The 27,443-nt window shown below is 37.8% G+C and overlaps 2 protein-coding genes across 5 annotated transcripts in view; one reads left to right on the forward strand and one right to left on the reverse strand.

The window, feature by feature from the left end:
• Positions 1-107: 107 nt before the first annotated feature.
• Positions 108-13,158, reverse strand: NdufA3 (NADH:ubiquinone oxidoreductase subunit A3). The gene is made up of 4 exons (XM_071696383.1): positions 13,074-13,158; positions 11,042-11,113; positions 6,756-6,836; positions 108-255 (listed from the first exon to the last, which is right to left on the reverse strand). The coding sequence occupies exons 1-4, from the start codon at positions 13,099-13,101 to the stop codon at positions 212-214; spliced, it is 225 nt and encodes a 74-aa protein (XP_071552484.1). The 5' UTR covers positions 13,102-13,158; the 3' UTR covers positions 108-211.
• A 5,022-nt stretch (positions 13,159-18,180) lies between these two features.
• Positions 18,181-27,443, forward strand: part of lic (dual specificity mitogen-activated protein kinase kinase lic) — a 40,687-nt gene continuing 31,424 nt past the window's right edge. The window contains exons 1-3 of one of the 4 annotated variants that reach the window (XM_071696385.1): positions 18,181-18,292; positions 21,580-21,623; positions 21,909-21,975. In XM_071696385.1, coding sequence (XP_071552486.1) covers positions 21,617-21,623; positions 21,909-21,975 — 74 coding nt within the window. In that variant the 5' untranslated portion in view covers positions 18,181-18,292; positions 21,580-21,616. Of the gene's footprint in view, positions 18,293-18,350; positions 18,509-18,565; positions 18,672-21,579; positions 21,624-21,908; positions 21,976-27,443 lie in introns of those variants that run through there. The other 3 variants (XM_071696387.1, XM_071696386.1, XM_071696388.1) reach the window with 3 other exon arrangements.

Consider the following 27,443-nt stretch of genomic DNA (forward strand, 5'->3'; position numbering starts at 1 on the left):
AAACTGAAGCATGACATATACAGTATTGTATCTCAACCATTTATTCAAAATCTGTGGTAAACAGTGATACAAACACAAACAGTTCTTATGGGAATAAGAAAGTTACCTTTCTATATACAAACTTTAATTCTTATAAAGACATCTACATTTTCTCCACTTCCTTCACATAAATTATCTTAAACTCTTTTAACTATGATGACAGGCATCTAATTCACTCCTTAATTGTTTTGGCACGTGGATCATCAGGACGGTACACTGAAAAATAAGCAATGCATGAGTACATTATGCATATTTCAAAACTTATACATAAATACACAAAGGACCATAAACATTACAATTATCATTTCAGCTGAGAGCAAAATGAACAGCTAAATGATGAAATCCAAATTGTAAATTTATTTTCCTGCCCTTTAAGGGTTTTAACCTAGCAGAAATTCAGTAGTTTCCAAGGTAAAATTACTTTACAATTTACCTAGCTTGAGAAATGACTAATCTTTATAGTACCATGGAACAAACCATCATCAAAATATCATGATAAACATTCAATTCAAAAATAACATTCAAAATTTTTCATTGTTCCTGCGACTTAAAATTGCGATGTGAATATTCTACTCTGACCATCCTTTTGTACAGCATGGAAAGCCATTTCAAAACTATGGCAGTGCATGTAAAAAAAAGTTGCATGGTATCATAAATCTCTGAATGAATACATGAGCCTGTAAGGGGCATCCTAATTTGAAGTGGGAAACACATCATTTACAGCCAGGTAAGTTAGGACCAGATTTTGGCAAAACAGGAACAGAGCAGATAAAAGCATCAAGTTTTTCCAAGAAATCTTTAGATGAAATACTTCTAGTTTTACCAAGGATCAGCAAAAGCAACGCAATGCATGATGACAATTTCTAATGGCCAAGATGTAATATATATTCATTACAAGTTCAATGAATTGTAAAAATCACATTCTCAACAATATGAGCTTGTAACAATAAATTATGACATCAAATTGTTGCAAGCATTGTCTGACTGAGCTCATGGCCACATTCAAATCATCCATCAGTCATACCCCGGTCTCTTGCCACACTCACTCAGATGTTCCCGAAACACTTGCTTCTCATGACCATGTACATGAGCACTAACAATCACCCCATCTCTCATCATCCACTTTCATTTTTACCCACATCAGTCTGGAGTTCACTCTCTTACACTCACACACACTCTCACAACTCCTGCTTCAGCACAGCAGGTGCTTCTTGATTTATGCAATAGTTAGGTTCTTGAAACTGGTCACATAAATCAAAAAGAGTGAATCACATAACGTAAGTAATGGACATCAGGGGGTTTCATTATTAATAAGGTATACTGAATATCATACCAGTGAAAAACTACAGTATAGATGCTCTAGAAAATATAAAATACTATTATGTACATACTAGGCAATTAATTCTTTGATAAAACACAAAATAACAAACTTCAATCCAACACATATGTTTATTGCCATTTCTTAGATGACAACTAGTGTTGATGGAGAGGAAGAAGGAGAAAAGAGGAGTTAGTGGTGAACAGGGGTCATCTGGGTATGATGATGTAGTTGTGGAAGGTGGGGGTAATGGTAGAATGAGTTCAGCCATTATATCACTAGATGCTGAGGGTTAATCCTCCTTACAAGAGTCTTTTTTCTTCAAAACAAGAAATCAAGTGTTGTCTGTTTAGCATTTACTGTCTTGTAATGATGTGGCCAAGGTCAATGTAGTGAAATACTTCAACTAACTTCCTGTAAGTGACAATGCACTTGCTTAACCTCCCCTTCTGCTAGCACCTCCTCCTGACATTCCCTCTCCAGATGAAGATCATTTAAGAGCTCTTTCTCATGCAATTCAAGTAACTCCCCCACATCACTCTCCACAAACTCATCAAAGCCAACTTTATGGCCATTTCCACAAAACATTCCTGAAACTTTGACACTGACATCAAAACCCTGAAATCCACGAACAAACTAAGGGCAAAGCTTTCATCACATTCTGTTCATAGAAACACTGGTGATTTCCTTCCAGGCCTTTTCAATGATCATGATGGTATGCTTTACAGTGAAGGACTTACAGAATTCCTTCACAGTCTTCTCATCATTCTCTGTGGACTTCATAAGCTTTAAAATTTTTTTCCATAAACAGAGGGCCTGGTCCACTGACTGAATCAGTGATCCAGTGTTGGAAGGAAGAAAGTCAACACTGATGTTCTCACTAAGATCCTGCATTGAATGCAACTGTAAAAAGGCATGGAAATGTTCAAATCAAAGAGATAATTTGTTAAGTGTAGCTGGTAAGTTGTATGGGAGAATGGTGATTGAAAGGGTGATGGAATGCACTGGGTTTCAGACTAGATAGGAACAATGTACTTCACTTGTGGTAGAGGATGTGTGCATCAGGTGGTATTTGCTTTGAAGAATAAACAAAAGATATTCCTACAAAAAAATGACCCATACATGGCATCTGAGAATTTAGAAGAAGAGTGACTGTGAAAGATATTGCGAACATATGCTAAAAACAATTAAGAGTTTCTATCAAGAGAGTAAGGCATGAGTGCAAGAAGGAACAGAGGAGAGCGAGTGACTTCAAGTGAGAGTGGGCCTACAACAGGGGTGTGTTGTTGCCATGAGTGTTTAATCTGTTTATACATGGAGTATTGAGGAGGGCGAATGCAAAGGTCTTGAAAAGAGGAGCAAATCTGTTGAGGCGGGGAGCCTGAAATGAGAGTCATCTGTCACTTGCTGATGTCACGGCACTAGTGACAAACTTTATTGAAAAACTGCAAAAGCTGCAGAAGGTACTGTCTAAATCTGGAAGAGTATGTGAAAGGAGAAACTTAAATGTAAATGTAAATAAAAGAAGGGTAATTAGGTTACAAAGGAAGAAGACACAGGTTATTTGGAGTGACTATGAATGGAGAAAACTTGCAGGAAGTAGAGTGTTTGAGTATGAATGGAGAAAACTTGCAGGAAGTAAAGTGTTTTAGGTACCTGGAAGCAGATATGACAGCAAATGGAACTATGAGAGCTGAAGTGAGCCATAGGGTTGGTGAGGGGAAAAGGCCCTAAGCACAGTTAGGAATGTGAGGAAAGAGGTCATTGTCTTTCAGGACAATTATGTCCGGTGGCAGTGGGGTCTCTCTGGTGCTGTATGGATGTAAGATGTGGGCTTTAGGGAAAAAAGTAAAGAGAGTGGAAGTAATCAAAATTAAATGTTTGATGATAAAATGTGATATGAGGGTTTATCGAATAAGGATTGATAGGGTAAGAGAGAAGCGCAGCAGAAAGAGGAATATGTACAAAAAGAGCTAGAGTGTGTGTACTGATACAGTCTGTATGTATAGAAAGAATGAATGAAGAGAGTATCACTATGAAGGTATACATGTCAAAAGTGAGGGAACCAAATACATCTTTAGAACCTCTTTAAAATTTTAAAATAAAGCACTGCAATTCATCCTGCATTGCCCAATCTTTACCAGGATTGTTATCATGCTGCACGAACTCAACCTTCCTCCTCTACAAGAAAGGATATAAGCAAATGTAACATACTTCACTGTTAAATGCCTTCACTCTCCTCATCTTTCTCCTCACTACTCTAACATCAAAAGAACTTTACTCAACCCCAATGCACCTAGGCCTTGGCTTCAACCTGGTGGCAGCACACTTGTTAAAACCATTTGCTCAAACCTTCAGATGCTGAATATCAATGTTTCTGTGGAGAAAATCAACTATGGTCCACAAACACACACATATCCGGCAGATTTCTCTCCCAGCTGTATCATACACACCAGCCTTCAAACCAGATCTGCCCTTCCTACAGAAACAACAAGCCCTGGAGACCATCGCCAGTGTGACTTCTTCCCTCCCTACAGTCCACCAACTCTATGCTGATGGTTCCCGGCAGACAGACGGGAGCGCGAGCAGTGCTATTTTCTCCCCCAGCATCGAACTACCACACAGAGGATGGGTCGGCCGCTGTCTACCGAACTCGTTGAGTCCTACCTCCTGTGAACTACATGGACTCCTGGATGCTGTTACTCTTTTATTACAAACAAGAAACAATGGTTTAATTGTCTGCAACTCACAGTCTTCCCCCCATGCCCTCTCCTCTCCCAGGCCTGAATCCAAAAACTTAGACAGTCAAACAGTATGTTAACTAGCCACAGCTCTCTAAAATTCATTTGCCATGCATTTCTTGTGGATCCCCTCTCATGTAGGCATATCACCAAACAACACAGCCGACCTCCTCAAAAAGACTGCCTATGGACTGGCTTTGTCTGCAGCTGATGCCTCGTCTGGCTCCCTAAGAAGATACATACTGCCACTCACTTCCTTACTCTCCACTGTAGGAATACTGAGTGCATTTAGAGCATGAACATATAGCATTACAATTTTATCCCTCGGCCCTACAAGTACCATCAATGTAGGTATATGGTTCACTGGTTCACAGGCATAACATTGTGTCTGCCCACCCCAAGTTAGGATACAGACCAATGTGGCAGGTGGCTGAGGCAGGAAATGTGCCTCAATACTTCTCATGTGAATAATGCAACACACCCAATGCCAACAACCTTCAACATTACTGCTTTGAATGTCCCACTGTTACAGACCTGTTACCACAAGGACAGTCCTTAATAGACGTATGTGAGACACCCCCACTTTGGCAAGTGTTAAATGCACAGTGTACAGCATCTATATAATAGATGGCATGTCCTGCAAGTCACGAGTCTCTTGTAAAACACACAACTCTTCATGTACTAGGTCTGTCACTCCTTGATAGCAATAAATGATAAAAATAAAAACAAAAAAATCCCAAGCACCACTACCTAAACCTCAAGAGTGACTGCCTTATGCCCTGTACTCTCATGAGAATCTTTAATATTCTTTCGAAGTTACTGAAATGCCTACACTTGCAGTGGAGTAAATAATGGGGTAGTAATGAACACAAACTTACTTCATCAGTTGGAGGGATACAATTCAAATGGTATTTTCTAGTGACAAACAAAATATGTATGATAAGTGCACAAACACCTCAAATTATTGTGCTACACTTTATTATAAAAAAATATTCTTTTAGACACCAGAAACATATAGATATAAAAATTTATTTTCTTTAAATGTTACAAGTAAAATCAAAATGTCAACAATCGATATGAGCCCTAGTTCTAAAATGTCACGAGTCCAACACATCACATCAAAGCACTGCACTGCACCTTGAAGTCCTGGTGTAATATCTACTCATCTCAACACTTTGTCTGAGAATTACAGCTTAAGTCAAATTACACAGCATTCTTTCTCACCATTTGTACAGCCCGCAAATCCTGCCCAAAGCAGGATATGGCACTAGAGTCCCATAAGATGCTGCCCCATGCAGTTGCTGGTTGAAAATTCAAACATGAATAATGACTCAATGAGCTTACACCAATGACTCACTTAGTGATTTCTTTATCTTTCTTTACTTTTTACTTTCTTCAACCTTATCTAGGTATTCTATAAAAGTTTTAATGTCAAAATGTGCTGTGTAAGTGTATTATTCATTGTAATGCATAAATAATGATAATATGTGATGTTTTTGGCTAGTGTTTATGAGATGGCAACATACAGCTGCTCATCATCCCTTTAAATGAGTCACTTTCATTCTTTCACACCTTTTATAGTTTATTTATTATCATGAATGATTGTAATATATAATAACACAAAAATAGGGATATGATTCTATATGATGTATTTTGATAAGCCTTCATGAGTTGTCAATGTGGTGTTGCTAAGCTTCCATTTACATTCACTACTTAATTTTTTCCTGCCATTTACAGTTCATCAATAATTTGGGTTGTGAATAGCAAAAAATTTGTCACACTTGAGGAAGCTTATGCCATCTGTAAGCATCAACCAAAATCACTTTATTTTTGTTTTTCTTTCCCCTCATCCCCTTCCTGCAGATGATGTTCTAAGAAATATTAAGGCAAGATATGGAAACTTTATGTTTTGCCTTAAAAGAAAAAGGGACCAAGCACTATTTTCATATTCTGCAAGAAAACTGACACTCTAAAAATGCATTTGGAAATTCATTATATAGCCAAAGGGTTAACTGCTTCAAACTCCAATATCTTAGCAACCAACAATGCAGTGGTGTACAAAAAAGAAAATAAGGTTTTTGTTGGCTCCACAAGTATAAGAGAACCCACTGGTGATCGAATTAACTTCCATTTAAAAAAATCAACAAAAATAGAACAAGTGTCTTCTTGCTTTACTGTACAATCCATAAACTGTCACCTGTTAGCCTCTAAGAGTTTAAATATGTATAGCACAAGCTTGGAAAAAGCCCCACAAAATGTGGTACATTTATCTAATGTCCCCTTCATTTTGATAAGCTGCCTAATTATAACATGTCTCCTTATCTAATGGTGTTTAGGACAGTTACAATAAGCTTCCCCATATGAATGAGAGATTCCTATATACAAAGGAATAACATAATGATGAATTAAATTTTGTTATTTGCACATCTGTCTTTGAAGTACTGGTAATGTGTGAATTTTCCACATCCAAGGAATTCATATAATTCTAATAGTCTATTCTCCCTCTGTAACTTGCTTACAAAAAGGTATTTCTTCAAAACTGCTTTGCTGAACACTGTAAAATGGCATCAACCTTCAACAAATAAAATAGGAATAAAATCCTATCGTTAACAAACACATCTATCAGTATGTGCAAACAAATGTACTGTTTTACTTACCTGTATACTGAAAACGGTAACGCTTATTATCCCCATCATTCTTTGAATACATCACCATTGATGCGCCAATGAACCCAACACCTGAAAACAAGGGATCTCCAGATTAGTGCCAAATACTTTTGTGCTGGAACATAGGTTAAGACAAATTTAGATAGGTTATTCAGCCTCAACTGCCCATTGTACCACTACTGTGAGAGAGGTAACTTCCAAATGGCCCTATTCTTTGGCCTAGATCCAAAGTAGCCTTGTGGTTATCTGATATACCTTCTTCTGCAGTCCTACCATTCAAAGACTGGCAATTTCCACTTCTCTTTCTTTTACCATTTCCCCTTTATTATTTAACATTACCACTATCATTCACCCTTACCTCTAACTTCTCTTACAATGACTTATTGGTCTATTCTCCATAAACTACTTCCTTGGGCAAAACAAATATGTGGAATTTTCTGTTACAGGCAATCCCTGCAGGATACCTGTATATAAAGTGACATTTCACAATAGTGACAACCGAGAATTAGGGTGTAAATCTACAGAGCAACACTGAGCTTTTGCAACAGCAACAGGTTGGAAGAAAATTCATAATATCTAAAAAACATTCTATCTATATCTCTGATGCCCATCCCTCCAGAACTCCCATCAAGGGGTGGCCACAGCAAAATTCTCCCCACTATTCCCTAGTAGGCCTAACATGCCTCCATTACAAGCATTCTTCCATTATTTCTCTCGCTCCAGTATTCCTACACCCCATTAGCGCACATCACAGGTGGTTTTCCACTCACACCAACCCCTTTCATTGTACTATCATATACTTTCCTTGTAAACTCCCCATCTTGCATTCTTTCCACATGCCCAAACCACCTCAAAGTATCATGTTTCACCCATTCTAGCACTCCACAATTCATTGCCTTTGCATTCCATGCCATACCACATCTCTCAAACACCCCTTCATTTTTCTTCATTCCATCTAGTCACAACACATGCTCTTCTCAAATAGTTTATTTCCACAGCCTGGTTTCTTGACCTCTGTGAATCATTCCATGCCCATGTTTCAGCTGCATAGGTCAGGGTTGGGAGGACTATGCTATCCCTTAATCCTCTCTTCACTTCCTTGCTTACACTTCTACCCTTCATTATTCATTAACTGACCCAATGACTTATACCTCGTACTGCTCTCTTCCTTATCTCTCCTTACATATCACCACACTTACCCAAGACAGCTCCTAGATACTTCAATTCTCTCACCTTCCAGTCTTTCTCCCCCATATCCAAAGCATAATTTAGTACACTTTCTTCTTTCACTCTATATGGTTTTACAAAATCATTACTTTCACTCTGTTTCCTTTCTAACGCCATTGACTACACTTAAATACATCATAAAACATACTTACAACCTTCTGCAACTCCTCTTCACAAACAACACAATATCATCCGCAAACAGGCTTGCCACTAGCCACCATATCTCACTGCCACACTCCACCTCAGCACTATGACTTCCCTAGTTTTGCTTTCATTTCTCTCATCGCTCCATCCATATATATATCAAAAAGCCACAGTGACATCACACAGCCCTGCCTCACACCTACATGTATCCCAAAACTTTGCTCAACTCTCCATCCACACTTACATACCTATTTCCTCCTTTGTAGAACGCTTTTACACCGTCCAACAGTTGTCTCCCTTTACCATAGAGGAAAAGTGAAATCAGTGTACTTTCAGAAGCTCAATGGCCTTGGAATGGGTCTTATTCATTCAAGAACAACAAATGTCTTAACCATAGCTAAACTGCAGAGAGCTACTGTTCAGTGAAACCAATTACTGTTTTAAAACCATAATACATTCCAAGAAGTGAATATCTAAAATTCTGTTAATGAGAAGAAAAACAAAATTTATAAGTACGAAGAAAACATAGTAATACACTGGTATGGTAAAGGAAAACTGTTATTCATAATCAAAGTACAGTATGTAGAAATGTGCTTAATAAATTGGATACAAACCATAAATACCTGAGAGTATAGCTCATTTCACCAAGAATCAAAAGCAATTATATTCACCTTTGACATCAAAACAAAACACCATAACCATAACCAAAAGAATGTGTGTGAGAAACATTTAGAGTAAGAGAGAGACTTGTATGTGGCATATCTGGATCAGGAAAACTACAGAACAGGGTTGACAGAGATGCCTTGTGGAAGGAAATTTGAATATACAGTATGGGAGGGAAGCTACTGTGAAAGTAATATGTGCGTATGAGTAGGCAGTGAGGAGGGTAAGCTGTTTCCAGTGAAGGAAGGTCTCTATCAAGGACTTGATGACACCATGGCTGTTTATCCTTTTCATGGATGAAGTGGTGAGGGAGGTAAATGCATGGGTCTCGGAGCAAGGGATGGGTCTACAATTGGATAGTGGTAGAGGATTGACAGCAAGCCAGTTACTGATTGAGGATGACATGGTTCTGGTGGCAGACTTCACAGAGCAACTCCAATACCTAGTGTGAGGGTTTGGAAGTGTGTGTAAAAGGAAACAGTTGTGTTAATGTGAAAAAGGCACTGAGGTGCAGCAGAGGGGTGTGAGAAAAGGTTTGAATGTGTTTAAATGAGGAGGACCTAAAGGATGTGGAAAGTTTAAGATACCTGACTGAAACAGGCAGCAGATGGAACCATTGGGGTTGAAGTGAGCCACAGGATGGTAGAAGGGGATAAGACCTTAGATGCAGTAAGAAGCATGTAGAAAGAGAGGCCAGTGTTTGTAAGGGTTACAGTGGGTAAGTCTGAAGGTTAAATACACCTAAAAGTGCTGTACAGATGTGAGGCTTAGGCCTTACATGCAAAGGAAGAGGGTATATGTGACAAAAATGAAATGCACAAGGACAAAATATACAAAAGACTGTATGTGAAATGTCTGTGTCAAAGAGTGGTACTACATACAGTCTGATTAAGAGTGCTGAACATGGTGTGCTAAATGGTCCAGACATATTGAAATGATGAGTGAAGAAAGACAAAGAATATATATATATATATATATATATATATATATATATATATATATGTCTGCAGTTGAAGCAGCATGGGAGAGGGGAGAGTGAAAAGATGAGGGGATGGACAGAAGAAGGTTTTGGAGATAAGGTTCCTAACAATGAAGAGGCGAAGACACACACATCGAGTCTGTAAGATAATGCATGCTTATCAATAATAGTGCATGGAAAAAAATTGAGTGTCAAATTTCTAAATCACATCAATATAAGGCTCTGTGAAAAAATTGTATTTGAAAGTCTTGAAATGCTGAGGTATATATTTACAGGGGACTGATTTTAGATCTGATGTTAAAGTGACAAGTGGAATCTTTGGCAAAGGATACTAAGAATCCTTACATTTTATGAGAAAACAGGGATACTAAGGGTTCTTATATTTCACTGTTACACACAGCTAATCCATTCTCTAGAATGGCTTATTGGTTTCCTCCACATAACAGAGCAAAGCAAAATGCGAATTAAGTGAGCTACATTAGTGCTGCAGTGCTATGGTGGCACTGAAACTGCCAGCAGGCAGCTAACAGAATGAAGTGGATCAATGTGGTACATCGCCTCAACTATGGCATCTGAAGCAGTGAAGATCCAGTTTGCTTCACTTATAAACTTTGGTAAAGTCTTCAGAAGTGATGATAATTGATACGCTAAAAATTTTTGGTTAAAAAGAATACAAACAATCAGGTGGCAAATCTTTCAACTTTTTGGGAAAAAATATAATTTTCAGCTAAAAATAATGTAATAATCATATCTTCTGGCATAAAAGACACTTTTATTCCTAAAAATGTCTCCAATAGTCATCCTGCAGTTTATAAGCCAAAAAGTATCCCAGTTGTCATCTGTAATTTACATTACTAGCAGTACACTTCAAGTTGTATAGCTGTATTATAATATGGCACATACAACTATTCTTTATTGTACATTCACAGAAAATGGTGTACAAATCAAAGTCATGAAAATCACACCTATTGTCATATGGTAGAAATGAGCCATTTCCATCAGCTCTAACCAGGTAAGAAAGTATCACAGATCAGTATGTGGCAACAGTGATTCTGCCAAGATAGTTTCTTTGTGTTATATATTTAGGATAAGGCATGGTTAAGGCATGCTAAATCAGTGTCTTCTGTTTGATGTTGGTAAAAGTCAATATCAAATATTTGTGTGAATTGAAAGATTTTTTGTTATCTCCTTCAAAGATCAGGGTGTAACTTATATGCTAAAAAATACAGTAAACATTACAACATAAACTAATTACCATCCTTACCAACTAACATAAGATAAGAGGAAGCCATAACCTCAGGGATTTCTGCCCATCCTTGACGGTGTAGCTGGGACACTGAAATGAAATTAAGTTGAGGATTTTTATCAAGTCATTAGACATCCGAAACCATTTCACTTTACATGAATATATATATATATATATATATATATATATATATATATATATATATACTGTATCACAAACTTTTACAACTTTCTACAGTAGGTGGAGATGGTGTTGACAAACTTTCCAGGTGAAATGTGTCAGGCATTAAATGCCTAAGCTATAGCAAACTATATGGGGTGTGTGCGTGTGTGTGTGTGAACTATATGGATGTTCATCTTGCTCAGCAAAACTTGTGGCATTCCATCATAAAGAAAGGTGACAACTTCAACTCCCTTCAGGTCTCCTTAATGCTCCTTTTCTTACACAATCAGAATCCTACTCCCTTCTTTCTGATTATCAATACAGTACTGATTTTGCAGCGCTAGGTCTTCTGGTAATTTCTCTTATGTGACTCACCTGTGGTCCTCCTCTAACAGGGATTTGGTAAAACTTTGTCATAGCCATCAACATCTTTAATGCATTGAACAAGAGCATGGTGAGAGTACGTGAGCATGGAATGGAGACTTGAGTAAAGAAATGCAAGGAGAGACTGAGCGCAGAATGGCAAAAGGTGGGTGTAAATGATGTGGACGGAGTGGGTGAGGAGTGGGAGCTATTTGGGGAAGCAGTGATGGCATGAGTGAAGGATGCATGTGGCATGCAAAAAGTGGAAGGTGGGTAGATTAGGGGGGTCATGAGAGGTCAGATGAAGAAGTGGAGTTGCTAGAGAGGGAGAAATGGGAGGCATTTGGGCAGAACTTGCAGAGAAAGAGTGCACGTTATTGGGGGACATATAGAAGGCAGGAGTTCAACAGAAGGGTGAAAAGTCTGAAGGGGGATGAGAAATGAGTGAGTATCAGTAAATTTTTGGGAGAGTGAAAAAGAAGTTTTGAAAGGAGGTTAATACTGTGCATAAAACAGTAAAGCAAATGGGAACACGTAAAGCGGGCAAAAGGGAAAGTGTTAACAGGTAGTGTGGGGTGAGAAGATGGAGAGAGTATTTTGAAGGAATGATGAATGTGTCTGATGATAAGTTAGCAGATATGGAGTGTTTAGATCGGGGTGAAGCAGTTAAGGGGCTGTACACATGGGCATCAGCAAGCAACATGTCACTAAACATCAGTAGGTGCCAAGTAATGCACACGACAAAAACTAAAAAAAACTCTAATTTTACCAAGTGTAATCATAGGAGATACCTGTATCCTTGGGGTAAACAGTTGTAAACTGTTAGGAGGAATCACCATAAACTCTGACCTGACATGAGCTGAAAACATAAGTGACATCACATCACGAGCATCCCGACTTCTCTACATGTTACACGTGCTGAGAAAATACAATGCCCCATCCAATCAACTCGTCAAAACATACATGACTTACACAGGACCTACCCTGAAGTATTACTGACCAATGTTTCATGCTTGGCTCTGCTTACCAGTCTCAGTAGATCGAGAGTGGGCAAAAGAGAGCTCTGACGATCTGCCGGGGGTATGAAAAATTGCAGTGCTGCCATTTTCAATCAAAATCTATCAACTAGAACACAAACATCCACTTTCTGATAAATTGAACATTCCAGTTAAGATAAACGAGCCAACCCCAGGGACGAAATGACCACCAACCCTAATGGGAAACTCTTCTTGTTTGAACTTTAATATACACGTCATATTGTCTACTTTTTTTTCTGATACTTAGCTCATCAGGTAACAGTGATACTAGTAACTACCAGAAAGTATGGGTTATTAACTAAAACATTCGATCAGTTATTTGCCTTGTTTACCGTTCACCATAGACCCAATTTCCTTCTGAGAAAACATAATATCGTATGAACCTACGATGCTTCATCATCTTACTTCAAACATTCAATGGAGTGTGAAATTAGAAGCTTAAGTGTATATCAAGCAAAACAATGTACAAAAAGAGCCAATATAGTTACAAGTTCTACGTGCTGCTCCTGCGGACATCTTGGCCAAAATAAGTCGAGCCTAGACTGTGTTGTGGTATACAAACCTGACCAAAACTTTATCCCATAACTCAACTAGACACTTTATAATCGCTTTTCAGTAACAAATAATTTTTAAGTTAGTATATGATTTCAAAATATCTTTATATAGTTATTCTAAAGGAAATTTTACTTACCAAAGAAATTCACATGAAAGGAGCTCAGCTTTAAGTAGTTACAGTGCGCATTTTCTGTTGATAATTTCACAAGGTATTTTTTCTTTGATTTTTCTACATGTCTTTTGGTTACATGAAAAAAACTTTGTAGATGCTATTTGTAGTTACATTATGTTCGAATCTCCAAAGTTGAGAAGCTAAGTTTTTTGTGCGCTATATATGTTTGTTCTTTACTATAATTGTTTGCTAGGTAAGTTCACTCTCGTTATGTGTCTGGTTGGCAAAAGATTTATTTAATATTTTTCAAAGATATATAACAATTACCTATCCTTTTCATCCTATTTATCAGTAACTTTCAGTCTAAAAGAATCATTGTATCTGAGCTGATATTCTTGTCTTTAGGAATACCAAAACCTAATAAGGACTTTAGATTGATTACGTTCTATTTAATGACAAACGGAAACGTTTTTCATCCCTTTATCAAGAGAACTGTTTAACTCCATATCGTTCAGACATCTCATCATCGGTCAGGCTGAAAGTTGATATATTCCCTATTTGGTTCCCCTTCGAAATACCAAGAAATACTCAATAGGATCAGATTTCTCTGTTATCTGGTGTAATGAAGGTATTCCCTCACCATGTAAAACATTCAGGTGTGTATGCATGCTGTGTCGAAATGAATCATGTAATCTTTTTTCATAGAACTTCATCATTGTTTACATGAGTTTTAATGAGAAAGACAGACAACAGGAGGCGTGATTAGCCCACAACTGAGTTGTCTGATAAGAAAAAAATAAACGACAAGAAAATGTAATCCTGTTAAGCAGTTTTTTGGAGCCGTCATCGACACCCCGCTTCTGCTGTACATTAGCTTTCTAGTGTCCCCGTTACTGCCGTCGTTTATACGTTATAACAAGAGAATTTCTTAGACTTTACTGAATTCATAGAATACTTGTCTAAACGACTTTTGAAGGTAGTCATAGTTTTAGCATTCACCCGTCTAATGGTAACTTATTCCAGTGCTCAGCACATTTATAGGAAAAGATTTTTCCCACGTTCGTACTTCATCTTTTAGCTTTGAGTTTTATTCCATATGTCCTGTTAACCGTATTTCCTTGTATTTCGAAAAGATGTTCGTGATTTTCTTTATCTAACTTGTTCAGCATGTGAACACTAGGATTAAGTCGCCACAAAGTCCACGTTAGTTAAGGGAGAAAAGATCTAATCGTTTTAGCCTTTCTTCGCATGACAGATTTCTAAGGTGTGGGATCAATTTTGCAGCACGTCTTTGTGCTTGCTCTAAATTTTCCTCGTCATTCTAAAAGTTTGGGGACCAAAACTGGACAGCATATTCAAAGTATAGTCTTACTAGAGAAGTATAGATTGTGAGGATTGTTTCTGGCTAAGAAACCTAACATTTCGTTGCCTTCTTTACTTGCTACTTGACACTGCTTAGTGTATTTCAGATTATTGCTAATGACAACTCCAAGGTCCTTTCTTCATTTACTTAAGTTAGAGAGTTTCTGAATAGTTTTTAGTCGAAATGTGTATTCTTGCCTCCAAAGTGTATAATTTTACACGTCTACATTGAACTTCATTTGCCATCTTTCTAACCACTCTGCTAGGAAGTTGAGATCTCTTTTAATTATTTCGCTGTTACGCCTATTTACAGCTCTACCTACTCGTATCGTCAGCAGATTTGGAGTTCTTAGATATGAGACCGAGTATTAGGTCATTAATGTATATTATGAAAATAAATTGGGCATAGGACCAATCCCTGTGGCACGCCGCTTGCTACGTCTAGCCAACCTGAGGCTTCGCTGTTTTAATACTGTTTTCTTTCCGAGTTCTTCAGCGATTTCAGTGTGCTCTGAGTTTATGTAAAAGTCTGTTGTGAAGTACTTTGTCGAAAGCCTTTTGGAAATCTAAATATACTACATCAGACGGTAGTTTTTTCGTCCCAGTGCTGATAAATAACATTATAATATTCCAGCAAATTCGTCAGGCAGGCTCTTCTATTGCGGAAACCGTGTTGGTTGTTCGATAAAATTTTGTGTTCTAAAAAAGTGTCATGTTAGTTTCGTAATGGTCCAATTTCTTCTTTTACTGCCTTCCTCACCCTCCCCCATTCTCCTAGTTCCTTTGTTAGCTAATTGGACGATAATTTCTTTTATGAATATTTGTCTTCCTCTAACTAACTTGCATGCCTCTGAAACATCGATTAAATGAAAAAAAGCAGTTAAGGGTTTAACTGTCTCATTTTTCGCTTCTTTAATCGTTCTCGGATAGAACTTATCTGGGCCTGCCTTTTACTTACTTCATTCCATTAAGCGCTGATACTATATCTTCATCTTTTGTATCAATATGTTGCAAAACGTTCTCGTATCTTAGAAACATAAGAAGTATCTTCAGTTGTAAAGTACAGAAAAAAATCAATTTTTAACATGGCTTCGTTTTCTTGAATCAATTTACTGTTTTCCGTAATTAATAGACCAATTGATTGATCAGCTAACTACTACTAACATGATTAAAAGCTCCTCAGGATTTCTCGTGTTCTATTCAGCAAAGTACGCTTCAAACTGACGTATACTCTGACTTATAAATGTCATAGTTAAATTTGTGCAATTTACTATCTCATGTTGGTCATTGGTCTCTTCGTTCGAGTTTCTTATGTGCTGCATTCTTAGACAACAAGCATTTTATGTCATTATTCCTTTGTTACAGATTCGTGTTGATACAAAACATGTCTACTAAAGCATTAGCATACATGTTACCCCCACTACTTTGAAAGTTTTACCGAAGCTTTTATAAATTTCGTCCAAACTGTTTTCATTTACGATATCATCCAAGATATGTCCGTCAAGAGCAATGCGCAAATCTCTAAAAATTTACAGGTGGATAATTTTTGGGGGGACTTTCACGTTGAACAGCTTCACAGATAATGTTGAAGGCACAAATCAAGCTTTTCAACCAGTTGAAGTTGACCGAAAAATGGTGGTGGGTCTTACTGATCCCTCGGAAAAGTTTCTGGGATTAGTTTGGGATACGTATGAAGAGTTTGGAACTGGATGCCAAGAACTTTTGTGGCAACACAGACCACAAAGCAATTACAGGCAGGCCAAGAGAGAAACAATAACGTTATGTAACATCAGTCTCAGAGGAAGATGTCTTTTCCTAAAGAGAAAAAATCAGTTATGGAACTTTCAAATGTCATATCAGATCAATTGTCTGTTGCCTTAAAAGAAAGCAGGGTAGCGTACCACTCAGTGTATGGCGAGGTCAAAGTCAGGGTCAACTTATGCAGTCTACCTGATGTAGAGATAAGAACTGAAAATGAGAAACTTATTACTGCTTTCAGTAATGTTTTCATAGAGAAATTGTCCACCTCCAGCTTTGCCAAGCTCAGCTCATGTCTCACTCCATCTCAACAGGCAGGTTTACTCCATGAGGAAAGGCTAGCTGATACCTTTCCAGGTGTTAATGTAGCTCTTAGAATATATTTGAGCATGATGGTCACTAGTTGTTCAGAAGAGAAATCATTCAGCAAATTAGTGCTGATAAAGAATTACCTGAGAACCACGTTGAACCCTGATAGACTTAGTGATGTGTGCCAACTGGATATAGAGAGAAGTATTTAATAAAGATAACAGTTTGAAGAGTTTGCCATAGATTTTTCAGATGCCAAGTGTAGAAGACTTTTTGTAGCTATTGTAGTTTTCCTATGTATTTATATATGTTATGTGCATACCTTTTTATGTATGTATAAGTTGTCAGTTCTAATTACGTGCACTGAATTGACTTTGATGTGTATATTTGGTGATTTGCCGTGTATTTTAACTGTTGTGTACGAGGGGGCCCACCGAACCCGAAGTGATCCGGGTCTCCCAAGGGTCTAAATCCGGCCCTGCTGGTCACTCAAAACTGTACATCTTTCTTGTCTTCCCTGCCGTCTGCTTTGTCATAAACTTTTTTTTTCAGAAAGAAAAGTGACCCACTTCTCCATGCTTTGACTACTTGGAGTCCTCTGTCCAGCACCCTATAGTTGCCACATTCATTATGGACTTCGCTCAAAATTTAGACACAAACTAGAAAATCATGAATACCTTTATGTATTACAGATAATTCTGAGACTACATATGTGTCCGGCCCATGAACGTACTTAAGTTCTATAGGTACTTCAGCATAACTCTATAAAGTGACTATATATATACAATATTGGATCATATGACAAATCAGAGGGCTCGTGAAAGGGCTCATTAGAAACATACTTCACATATATTTCACATGACAGCAAAGATGATTTGAAATGTTACTTCCATATACTTTTTATCATAACACATCTGTCACTGGAAATGTTATATCTATGTAAATGCTGTAAGCTTGTGTGAGTATGTCTGTAAAGATCTTGTTAATAACAGTTTGTGTGCTTGGGATATTATTACCCATACAGGGCAGCCCATATGCAATTTGCAGTGCGATAAGCTCATAGGTGAGTGTGGTGTGGTGTGTGAATTGTGTTGAATTGCCTAATCCTAACTAAATTCAGTTCATCGTAAAAATATATATTGATAATTGTAATTTACTACCAATATATAAAATATTTTCAACGTGACCTTCAACCATCTATCTTAGTGCGCGCCGCAGTCATATATATATATATATATATATATATATATATATATATATATATATATATGTATATATATATTATAAATTTTCAAGAGTGATTCTGTTATATTGTTTGTCTCATGGGCAAAGAGCAGAAAATGTAGACACTACCTCTCTGTACTCAAAGACTGTTAACATATTTTTTGATAACATTTACATATGTGAATATATAAATATATGTACATCATATATGCCTGAACGTATATGGGTGTCACGGTATATATATATTTGGTCTAATGGAAGGAAGTGGCAATGATATAGATATGTTAGTGTGGTAAGCGACCAACATCACTGTAGTCTGCCGAGAGGTGAGAGTCTGTGATATTGTGACTCACACCCTGAGTCATCCCTGAGTCGGCCCAGCCACAGGTGAGTCTGCTCTAGTTGGCACCCATGATGCGCTCACTATCTCCTGCATCATCACGGAATTGGAAGGGAATCCTGCACGGCCGGGTGGCTTTAATGGGAGGACATGGTGGCAGGGACGGCGCGGTTGCTGGGGGCTGGCATGGGGATTGTGGCATACAGTTATAACGTTTACCGCCAAATTAGTGGTTGACGGGATGTGGTACCTGTACTCATGTGGTGGGACATTGGCTTTGTTACCCTGACTGACAGTAGTATATCAGTAGTGGGTGTGTGTGTGTAAGGCTGAATGAGAAAAATGTGATTGTGTCTCAACATTGAAGAATCTGGTGTAGAGACATTGCTAACTTCAATCTAATAGTGGGATAAATTGTTGTTAAAGGTAATTATTTATTTATGCTATCATATTATTCAGTGTTTTATGACAAAATTTCACAGGGCAGTTGATATTTTACTAGAACAAGGAATGTTTTTTATGGGGAAAATGACTTGTTCACAGAAAGTCTTAACTGAACCCCACAAAGTGGTGATGGCATAGAATATCATGGAAAATGTTGGGTTAGATATAAGAATAAAGTTTTGAATAGATATCACAATCTTATTTAAGTTGGTCCCTCTTAGCTCAAGTTTGGAGTAAATATGACGTAGGCTATGCACCTTATTGAGGTTGCTGTAGGTTTGGTGTGAATGCGATATATATATGTAATTTGCTATAATTACCCAATATTTTTTCTGGTCTTCCATATCCATCCCCACTTTGTGGGCTTTACTCAAGAGCATACGTAAGAGGAGGAGAGAGGTATATAATATGCCAGTTTAGAATTACCATGTGATTAGATTTGAGTAATGGGTGATTTTCTTTGAGGAAGGTAATGCTTTGTTTAGAGTATGGAAATAGTCATTTTATATATGTATATATTAGTAACAGTAGTGGGGAGGAGAGTGAAGATCAGGGGAAGAATGAGGTTAATGTAAAAGTAGGTGGTATATATATGTCGTACAAATCAACAGAACCCATGACAGCTTTACCTAACTTTACCTTGTAGCAGAGATTTATCCTAATAATTGTTATATATTAGACAATGCATATGAATAATTTCATTTGTTTACGTAGGAAATGAAAATGAGCATAACGATCACACTTTAAGATAATATGGATGATAAAATAAATCTTGGCTCTAGGTAAAATTTGGTGTGGTTTTAATTGGTTCTATTGATATTAAGTATGAACAATGTTTGGTGAAAGTGGTTGTCTCTTGAGAGATGAGGGCAGCTTCCAGAGCACAGATCAGTAGGAAACAAAAGCAAATGAAACAGGAATCACAGCTTTCTCCCATTATTTAGATAACATTGAAATCAGTGGTAAATCATAGCAGAAAAGAGATTTTGTGATTTTTTTTTCTAGATTTCCTTGATTTGTAAAAGTATTTCTCATTCCTGTCTCAATTAACCTCATTTCTCCCCAGATTTGCATAGCCCTCCCCACTGACTAGTTGTTTCTTATTATAGGACATAAAATATTTTCATAATCATATTATACCATTATTATTCTGTGCCCATTATTATTCTGTGCTCAAACTTGATACGATACTTATCAAAGATAAAACATAATCAAAAGCTAAAAAGTGGCGATACCACATTGATGTAATACTGTTCAGTTTATTTGCTAGATTTGGGAGTCATTCACCCCTCATGATTTTCCTATTTCTGTCACCGAATCAGTTGCTGTGTGAAGTTTTTTTTTAGAAAATAAATTGATGAAATGGTAAAAGGAGAGGAACTATGATTGTTTAGAAATGCAATTCACATTCATTTCTTGACAGGAAATAGGTAGGGATCTGAAGATAAATTGTGTGGAGTTGATGACACTAATGGTGGTATGTTAGCTGTTAGGTTTGAATGTTGGCTGATTCTATGTAGTGTTTAGGAAAAAGTACCATATAACAGTATAATTTAGAAGTGTACCAACATTTCATTCTTTTACTGAGGATGGTGCTGTGTTGTATGTTTGTTTACGTACAGCACCTAATTAGCAGTACATTTTCATGAGTGTGGCTGGTATATTTCAGCTAGAATATTTATTGTTAAGATAAATTTTAGCTGCTTGGGAAGTTGGTTGAGTTTTTCATATGATGTACAACTATCTTTTTATTCGGTTTTTATTTATCTATAATTGCTACAGGATCCCTGGTATTGAAAAGGTCCTATTCTTGCTCTTATTACCTCAGGACTCCTTTCCCAGGAGCTCCTGCAGCTCCAGTTTACAATACTTCAGGTAGCAGGGAAATGATGAGTCCTTTGGAGAGAGAAGTTCTTTGCTACAGCCTTGCCAAAAGTGACTTTTCACTATATAATCTTGAGGAGATGGAGTCTGGGAACACCCCATATTTTATAATATTCAGGATACAGCATAAGATAGATCAGCCCTCAACAGGTACTTCTGTAATCACAACTGTTAAAAGCATGTAAAACATGAGCAGTTAGTTCTCAAAACTAACGGAAATGCAGAGATAAACTAGATAGCAACTTTTGAAAGATGGTGCATGTTAGATAGCTGACCGTTTAATTTCACTGGTGGAAGCTTTTATCAGCTCAAATTTACTACTCTTACAATTTTTGATATTGAGTGGTTTTGTTATTCTGTCGCAGTTCAGTTTAGTGTTTAGGAAATAGTATGATATGAGTGAGCATAAAAAAATCAACTGAAGTTCCTCAAGCTGTTAAGATATATAGTAGAAAAATACCAACATTCATTTGGTCTGTTGCATGTGGGACAGCTGCATTTTGGGAAGGTTTGGCACTGGTGTGAACAGCTGTGTGGTTCATCATGTCTTTTTACGTTCTTGAGAATAGTTTATAGATAGCAAGGAAGAGAATAGTTTATAGATATCAAGGAAGAGAATAGTTTATAGATATCAAGGAAGAGAATAGTTTATAGATATCAAGGAAGAGAATCTTTCTCACTACCTCTTAAGGAAGGCAGAGATTTGCAAGAGCCTTTTTCCATCACACAACAGATCGCTATGATATTGTTCATCAGAAAAAAAATTCTGAATAAATGTGAGCAGATTGCATTCTTTCTTCATCTGTTCCTGGCACTACCTTGTTTGTGTGGGAAACTGATCAATTATGAAATTCAAGTATGAAGAATGTCTTTGGATGCACAATGGTTTTGATCACAGTGTGGCTACAATACACTCTATATGCAGTAACATTCTTTCCTATTGGAATACATTTTGGATATAGTTGAGAAAGATATAGTTATCACAGGAGTTTCTTTTAAATTGCAGAAACTGATTGGAAGAGCCAACAGAAGGAACAATAACCATGCATGGTAGGTATGAATTTGTAATTGTACTTGCTATATTCTTATATTCATTTTACTAGATAAGCATACCAATTATGGGGAAAATGCACCTTTCTTGTTATTATGATAACATTAACTCCCTTTTGTTATGTAATGAATTACCATTGTTCACTGTTGTATGGCATAGATGAAATAACATTGCTATTATTTATGGTTACCAATTCTCCTTGATAACAATTTTTCTTGAAATTAATCAGTTTGATATCCTTTGTTATCTTATAGATGAATTTAATGTATTCTGTCTTTGCTTAGGACGACCTAAAAGGAAAGGTCCGGACCTCAAGTTTAAGTTCACAGACACTCAGCCTACCCCGCCAGTGTAAGTAGCACACCTTTTTCTTGGTGAGATGCCATATAGAGATCTATGTACCAATTATTTTTTGGCAGGCTACTATAGTAGTTTTGTATTTTTAGGTTTATCAAGAAATGGATGGAATATAACTATGACTGCTTTTCAGTATAATTTAGCTATGATCTTCTATCCCAACCTACTTGAGTTCATATTCTTTTACCTCTTGTAAAGCAGTATGACCTATGCATACTTGTACTCTTTTTTCAAACACATGATGCACATTTTGCACCATAGTTTGTAAGTGTTCCTTTGCATGAATCCTAATGTGATGAAAATTATGTGCACTATTATTGTATATAAACAAAGTTAGATTCTCCTTTTTGTCTACCTTTGTTAAACAGTTTAAAGTTATTTTTTCCCAGTGTTAGATGTAGCCAAGTAATGTTTGCAGATGTAGTAGCAATGTAGCAAGTTTACATTAGATGGTTAGGCATGTTTGGTGCTAAGGGGCTTATAATTATGAAAAGTAATCCTTGCCAGGGATTGAAAGGACTTGGACAGAGACATTGTGCTTATATCCATTGACCAGTTGTGTAGGTTTGTGTGGTTGAGTGACAATGAATTATTTGAATAGGTGAAGATTTAACAAAGTTGTACAAAGTGCTTGTGGTGTCTCTACATGTCATTCCTTCATTTCTTTAAAAGAAAAAGGAGAAAAGTACTGATTTGTGTCTTGAAAACTGCAAGTAAATGAGAAGGGGAAGAACCAAGGTGGATATGTGGTTCAGAAATGTCTGGCCAGTACCTGTCAAACAAGTCAAGTAATTGATGTTAGCTAGCTTTGGCCTGCCGAAATGACCTCTGTGTTGTGATTTCTTTATCTCAGCAGGTTGTTTGTTCATGAATTCCAGTGAATGAACATCCACCAGCTTCGTACATTTTAAGTTGATTAAAAGGAGTGAATTCTCATGGATACAGTTTTTGTTTTGGGGTAAAATGGTACTAACACCTTTCCCACAGTGAGGAGGTGCTCTCTCAGATGCTCATAAGTCTTTTTAAGGAAACAGACGAAAGAATAGCCCAACCCACCCACATACACATGTATATACATACACGTCCACACAAGCAAATATACATACCTATACACACACAAACATATACACATATACACATGTACATAATTCATACTGTCTACCATTATTCATTCCCATCGCCACCCCGCCACACATGAAATAACAACCCCCTCCCCCTCAGGTGCACGAGGTAGTGCTAGGAAATGACAACAAAGGCCACATTCGTTCACACTCAGTCTCTAGCTGTCATGTAATAATGCACCGAAACCACAGCTCCCTTTCCACATCCAGGCCCCACACAACTTCCCATGGTTTATCCCAGACGCTTCACATGCCCTGGTTCAATCCATTGACAGCACATTGACCCCGGTATACCACATCGTTCCAATTCGCTCTATTCCTTGTATGCCTTTCACCCTCCTGCATGTTCATTCCCTGATCACAAAATCTTTTTCACTCCATCTTTCTACCTCCAATTTGGTCTCCCGCTTGTCCTCGTTCCTTTCACCTCTGACACATATATCCTCTTGGTCAATCTTTCCTCACTCATTCTCTCCATGTGACCAAACCATTTCAAAACACACTCTTCTGCTCTCTCAACCACACTCTTTTTATTACCACACATCTCTCAAACCCTATTATTACTTACTCGATCTAACCACCTCACACCATATATTGTCCTCAAACATCTCATATATATATATATTTTCTTTCTTTCTTTCATACTATTCGCCATTTCCCGCATTAGCGAGGTAGCGTTAAGAACAGAGGACTGGGCCTTAGAGGGAATATCCTCACCTGGCCCCCTTCTCTGTTCCTTCTTTTGGAAAATTAAAAAAAAAAAACGAGAGGGGAGGATTTCCAGCCACCCGCTCCCTCCCCTTTTAGTCGCCTTCTACGACACGCAGGGAATACGTGGGAAGTATTCTTTCTCCCCTATCCCCAGGGATATATATATATATATATATATATATATATATATATATATATATATATATATATATATATATATAGTTGTTAGAAGCAGTGAAAAGTTTTTATCGAGGGTGTAAGGCATGTGTACGTGTAGGAAGAGAGGAAAGTGATTGGTTCTCAGTGAATGTAGGTTTGCGGCAGGGGTGTGTGATGTCTCCATAGTTGTTTAATTTGTTTATGGATGGGGTTGTCAGGGAGGTGAATGCAAGAGTTTTGGAAAGAGGGGCAAGTATGCAGTCTGTTGTGGATGAGAGAGCTTGGGAAGTGAGTCAGTTGTTGTTCGCTGATGATACAGCGCTGGTAGATGATTCATGTGAGAAACTGCAGAAGCTAGTGACTGAGTTTGGTAAAGTGTGTGAAAGAAGAAAGTTAAGAGTAAATGTGAATAAGAGCAAGGTTATTAGGAACAGTAGGGTTGAGGGTCAAATCAATTGGGAGGTAAGTTTGAATGGAGAAAAACTGGAGGAAGTAAAGTGTTTTAGATATCTGGGAGTGGATCTGGCAGCGGATGGAACCATGGAAGCGGAAGTGAATCATAGGGTGGGGGAGGGGGCGAAAATCCTGGGAGCCTTGAAGAATGTGTGGAAGTCGAGAACATTATCTCAGAAAGCAAAAATGGGTATTATTGAAGGAATAGTGGTTCCAACAATGTTGTATTGTTGCGAGGCGTGGGCTATGGATAGAGTTGTGCGCAGGAGGGTGGATGTGCTGGAAATGAGATGTTTTTTAGGACAATGTGTGGTGTGAGGTGGTTTGATCGAGTAAGTAATGTAAGGGTGAGAGAGATGTGTGGAAATAAAAAGAGTGTGGTTGAGAGAGCAGAAGAGGGTGTTTTGAAATGGTTTGGGCACATGGAGAGAATGAGTGAGGAAAGATTGACCAAGAGGATATATGTGTCTGAGGTGGAGGGAACGAGGAGAAGTGGGAGACCAAATTGGAGGTGGAAAGATGGAGTGAAAAAGATTTTGAGTGATCGGGGCCTGAACATGCAGGAGGGTGAAAGGTGGGTAAGGAATAGAGTGAATTGGATCGATGTGGTATACTGGGGTCAACATGCTGTCAGTGGATTGAATCAGGGCATGTGAAGCGTCTGGGGTAAACCATGGAAAGTTGTGTGGGGCCTGGATGTGGAAAGGGAGCTGTGGTTTCGGGCATTATTACATGACAGCTAGAGACTGAGTGTGAACGAACGGGGCCTTTGTTGTCTTTTCCTAGCGCTACCTCGCACACATGAGGGGGAGGGGGATGTTATTTCATGTGTGGCAAGGTGGCGATGGGAATAAATAAAGACAGACAGTATGAATTATGTACATGTGTATATATGTATATGTCTGTGTGTGTATATATATGTGTAGATTGAGATGTATAGGTATATATATTTGCGTGTGTGGACGTGTATGTATATACATGTGTATGTGGGTGGGTTGGGCCATTTCTTTCGTCTGTTTCCTTGCGCTACCTCGCAAATGCGGGAGACAGTGACAAAGCAAAATAAATAGATAAAATATATATATATGTATATATCAGTGTACATTGGGAGCAGGATTTTTTAATGCACATACATTTGAATATGACATCATATTTATAGTTGTTAATCTTCTTTCTTATGCATATGTGCCTTTGTACAATGCCTCACCCTTATCAGGCTATTGGCAAAGGGCAACTCTAGCACAGTGTTTGTAGAGGTTTCTACCTAATGTTCCCACTGACTGCTTCTACCTAATGCTCCTTCCTGATGTTCCCACTGACTGCTTCTACCTTATGCTCCTTCCTGATGTTCCACCCAACTACATCAACCGAATGTTTTTATCTAATGCTTCTGCCCAAATGTTCCTTCTACTGCTACTATATATTGCTCTTACCATTTTGCCACAAGGCAGAGCTAATACATAGTGCTCACCCACAGGAAAATCTAGAGATATGAAGAACGAGCTGTGTGAGTTAAGTGTTGTCATGTGTTATTTATGACAAGGAGAGATTGTATGTTTGTGGATAGAATGCCAGTAGTCCATGTGTGGGTAATGCAGACAGAAAAGACAGCTGCCTTGGTCAGAGGAGTGCAACTTGACAACCACTGAAGTGCTGGCTTACTAGACAGCCACCGCTAACCCTCCTGATACCAAAGCAGGTAGTAATGGTAATATGCCTCCCTGGTCATTGGCTGCCTACCAACTACTACCTACATACATTCAGACTTACACTCCAGTTAAACTGTTTCTCTGCACTGCTGAAACAAATAACTTAGCTTTTATTCACATTTGCTCTGAACTTCTTCCTTTCAAACGTTCTCGTAAATTCAGACACCAGCTTCAGCAGTTTCTCAGTCAAATATGCCACCAGTGATCTGTCATCATCAAGCAACAACTGACTCACTTTCCAGGCTCCCAGACTACATACCTGCCCCACTGTCCGGGACCCTTGTATTTACTTCCCATACCACTTCAACCATAAGTGAATTAAACAGCCATGGTGGCATCACACAACCCTTAATGTTTTCTAAAACCTCATCCCATGTCACTGGTGTTTGGGTTACAGTTTTTTGCACTGTAGAAACATCTCTAAACTTGTTATTCATTTCCTCACATATCCTTACATCATCCTCTACAATTCTTCCCTCTGAATCTTTAAGTCTGATCAGCTGCTCTTTAACTGAGAATTTACTCCTGATGAATTTATGGAAAGATTTAGATTTTATTCTTTGTACACAATATTTTTTCAAAATTTTTGTTTTTCTTGTTTTATCCAGATGTACATGTTCCATGCTTTTTTATACCTTGCAGATGCTGGTTTGCTTGAGTGCTGCATGTATCTACTCTTCTGCACATCCTGAAGCTCCCTTTCCTTCTGAATCTTCAATTATACCATTCTTACCTCTTTCTTAACCCAACCTTATGTGAGGTTAGTGGTACCCATGTTCCTTCTTCTTCGTCATAATTATCACAGAACATTTCACCACAATTTACCTTTACTCCATTTCCCAATGTATATTACATTGATGTTATTGAGGTGTGGGTAATTTCCACTGTTAATCTCCTCTTCTTCTCCTGTCTTATTTTTCTCTTTTAACTTTTTAATTTACCTCATAACCGTACTTAAGGATTACATAAGCACTTCCTCCTGTTGTTATAACGTGTATTATATTTTCACTAATCATGCTAGTATATGTGAAGATAAGACCTAGAAATGATGGTGTATCAGTGTCTATCATCCTTGTGTGTTCTCTGATATTGGAAATTTTCGTGTACACAGTCTAAGAACTTTTCTCAGTGATTCCCTGTGTTCATTAGAATCCAAATTCTACTTGTGTATCTATTTTTAATTGAAATCCCCCATTCTCAGAGTATGTACTGCATGAAGAGAGAGTTGTATACTTTTGGGCCCCATCTCCTGAACATTTTCCTCTATCATAAAACTTCAAATTTATATATGCTGTTTGCATTAACCTAC

Source organism: Panulirus ornatus, chromosome 59, assembly GCF_036320965.1.
Source record: "Panulirus ornatus isolate Po-2019 chromosome 59, ASM3632096v1, whole genome shotgun sequence".
NCBI classification, from domain to species: domain Eukaryota; kingdom Metazoa; phylum Arthropoda; class Malacostraca; order Decapoda; family Palinuridae; genus Panulirus; species Panulirus ornatus.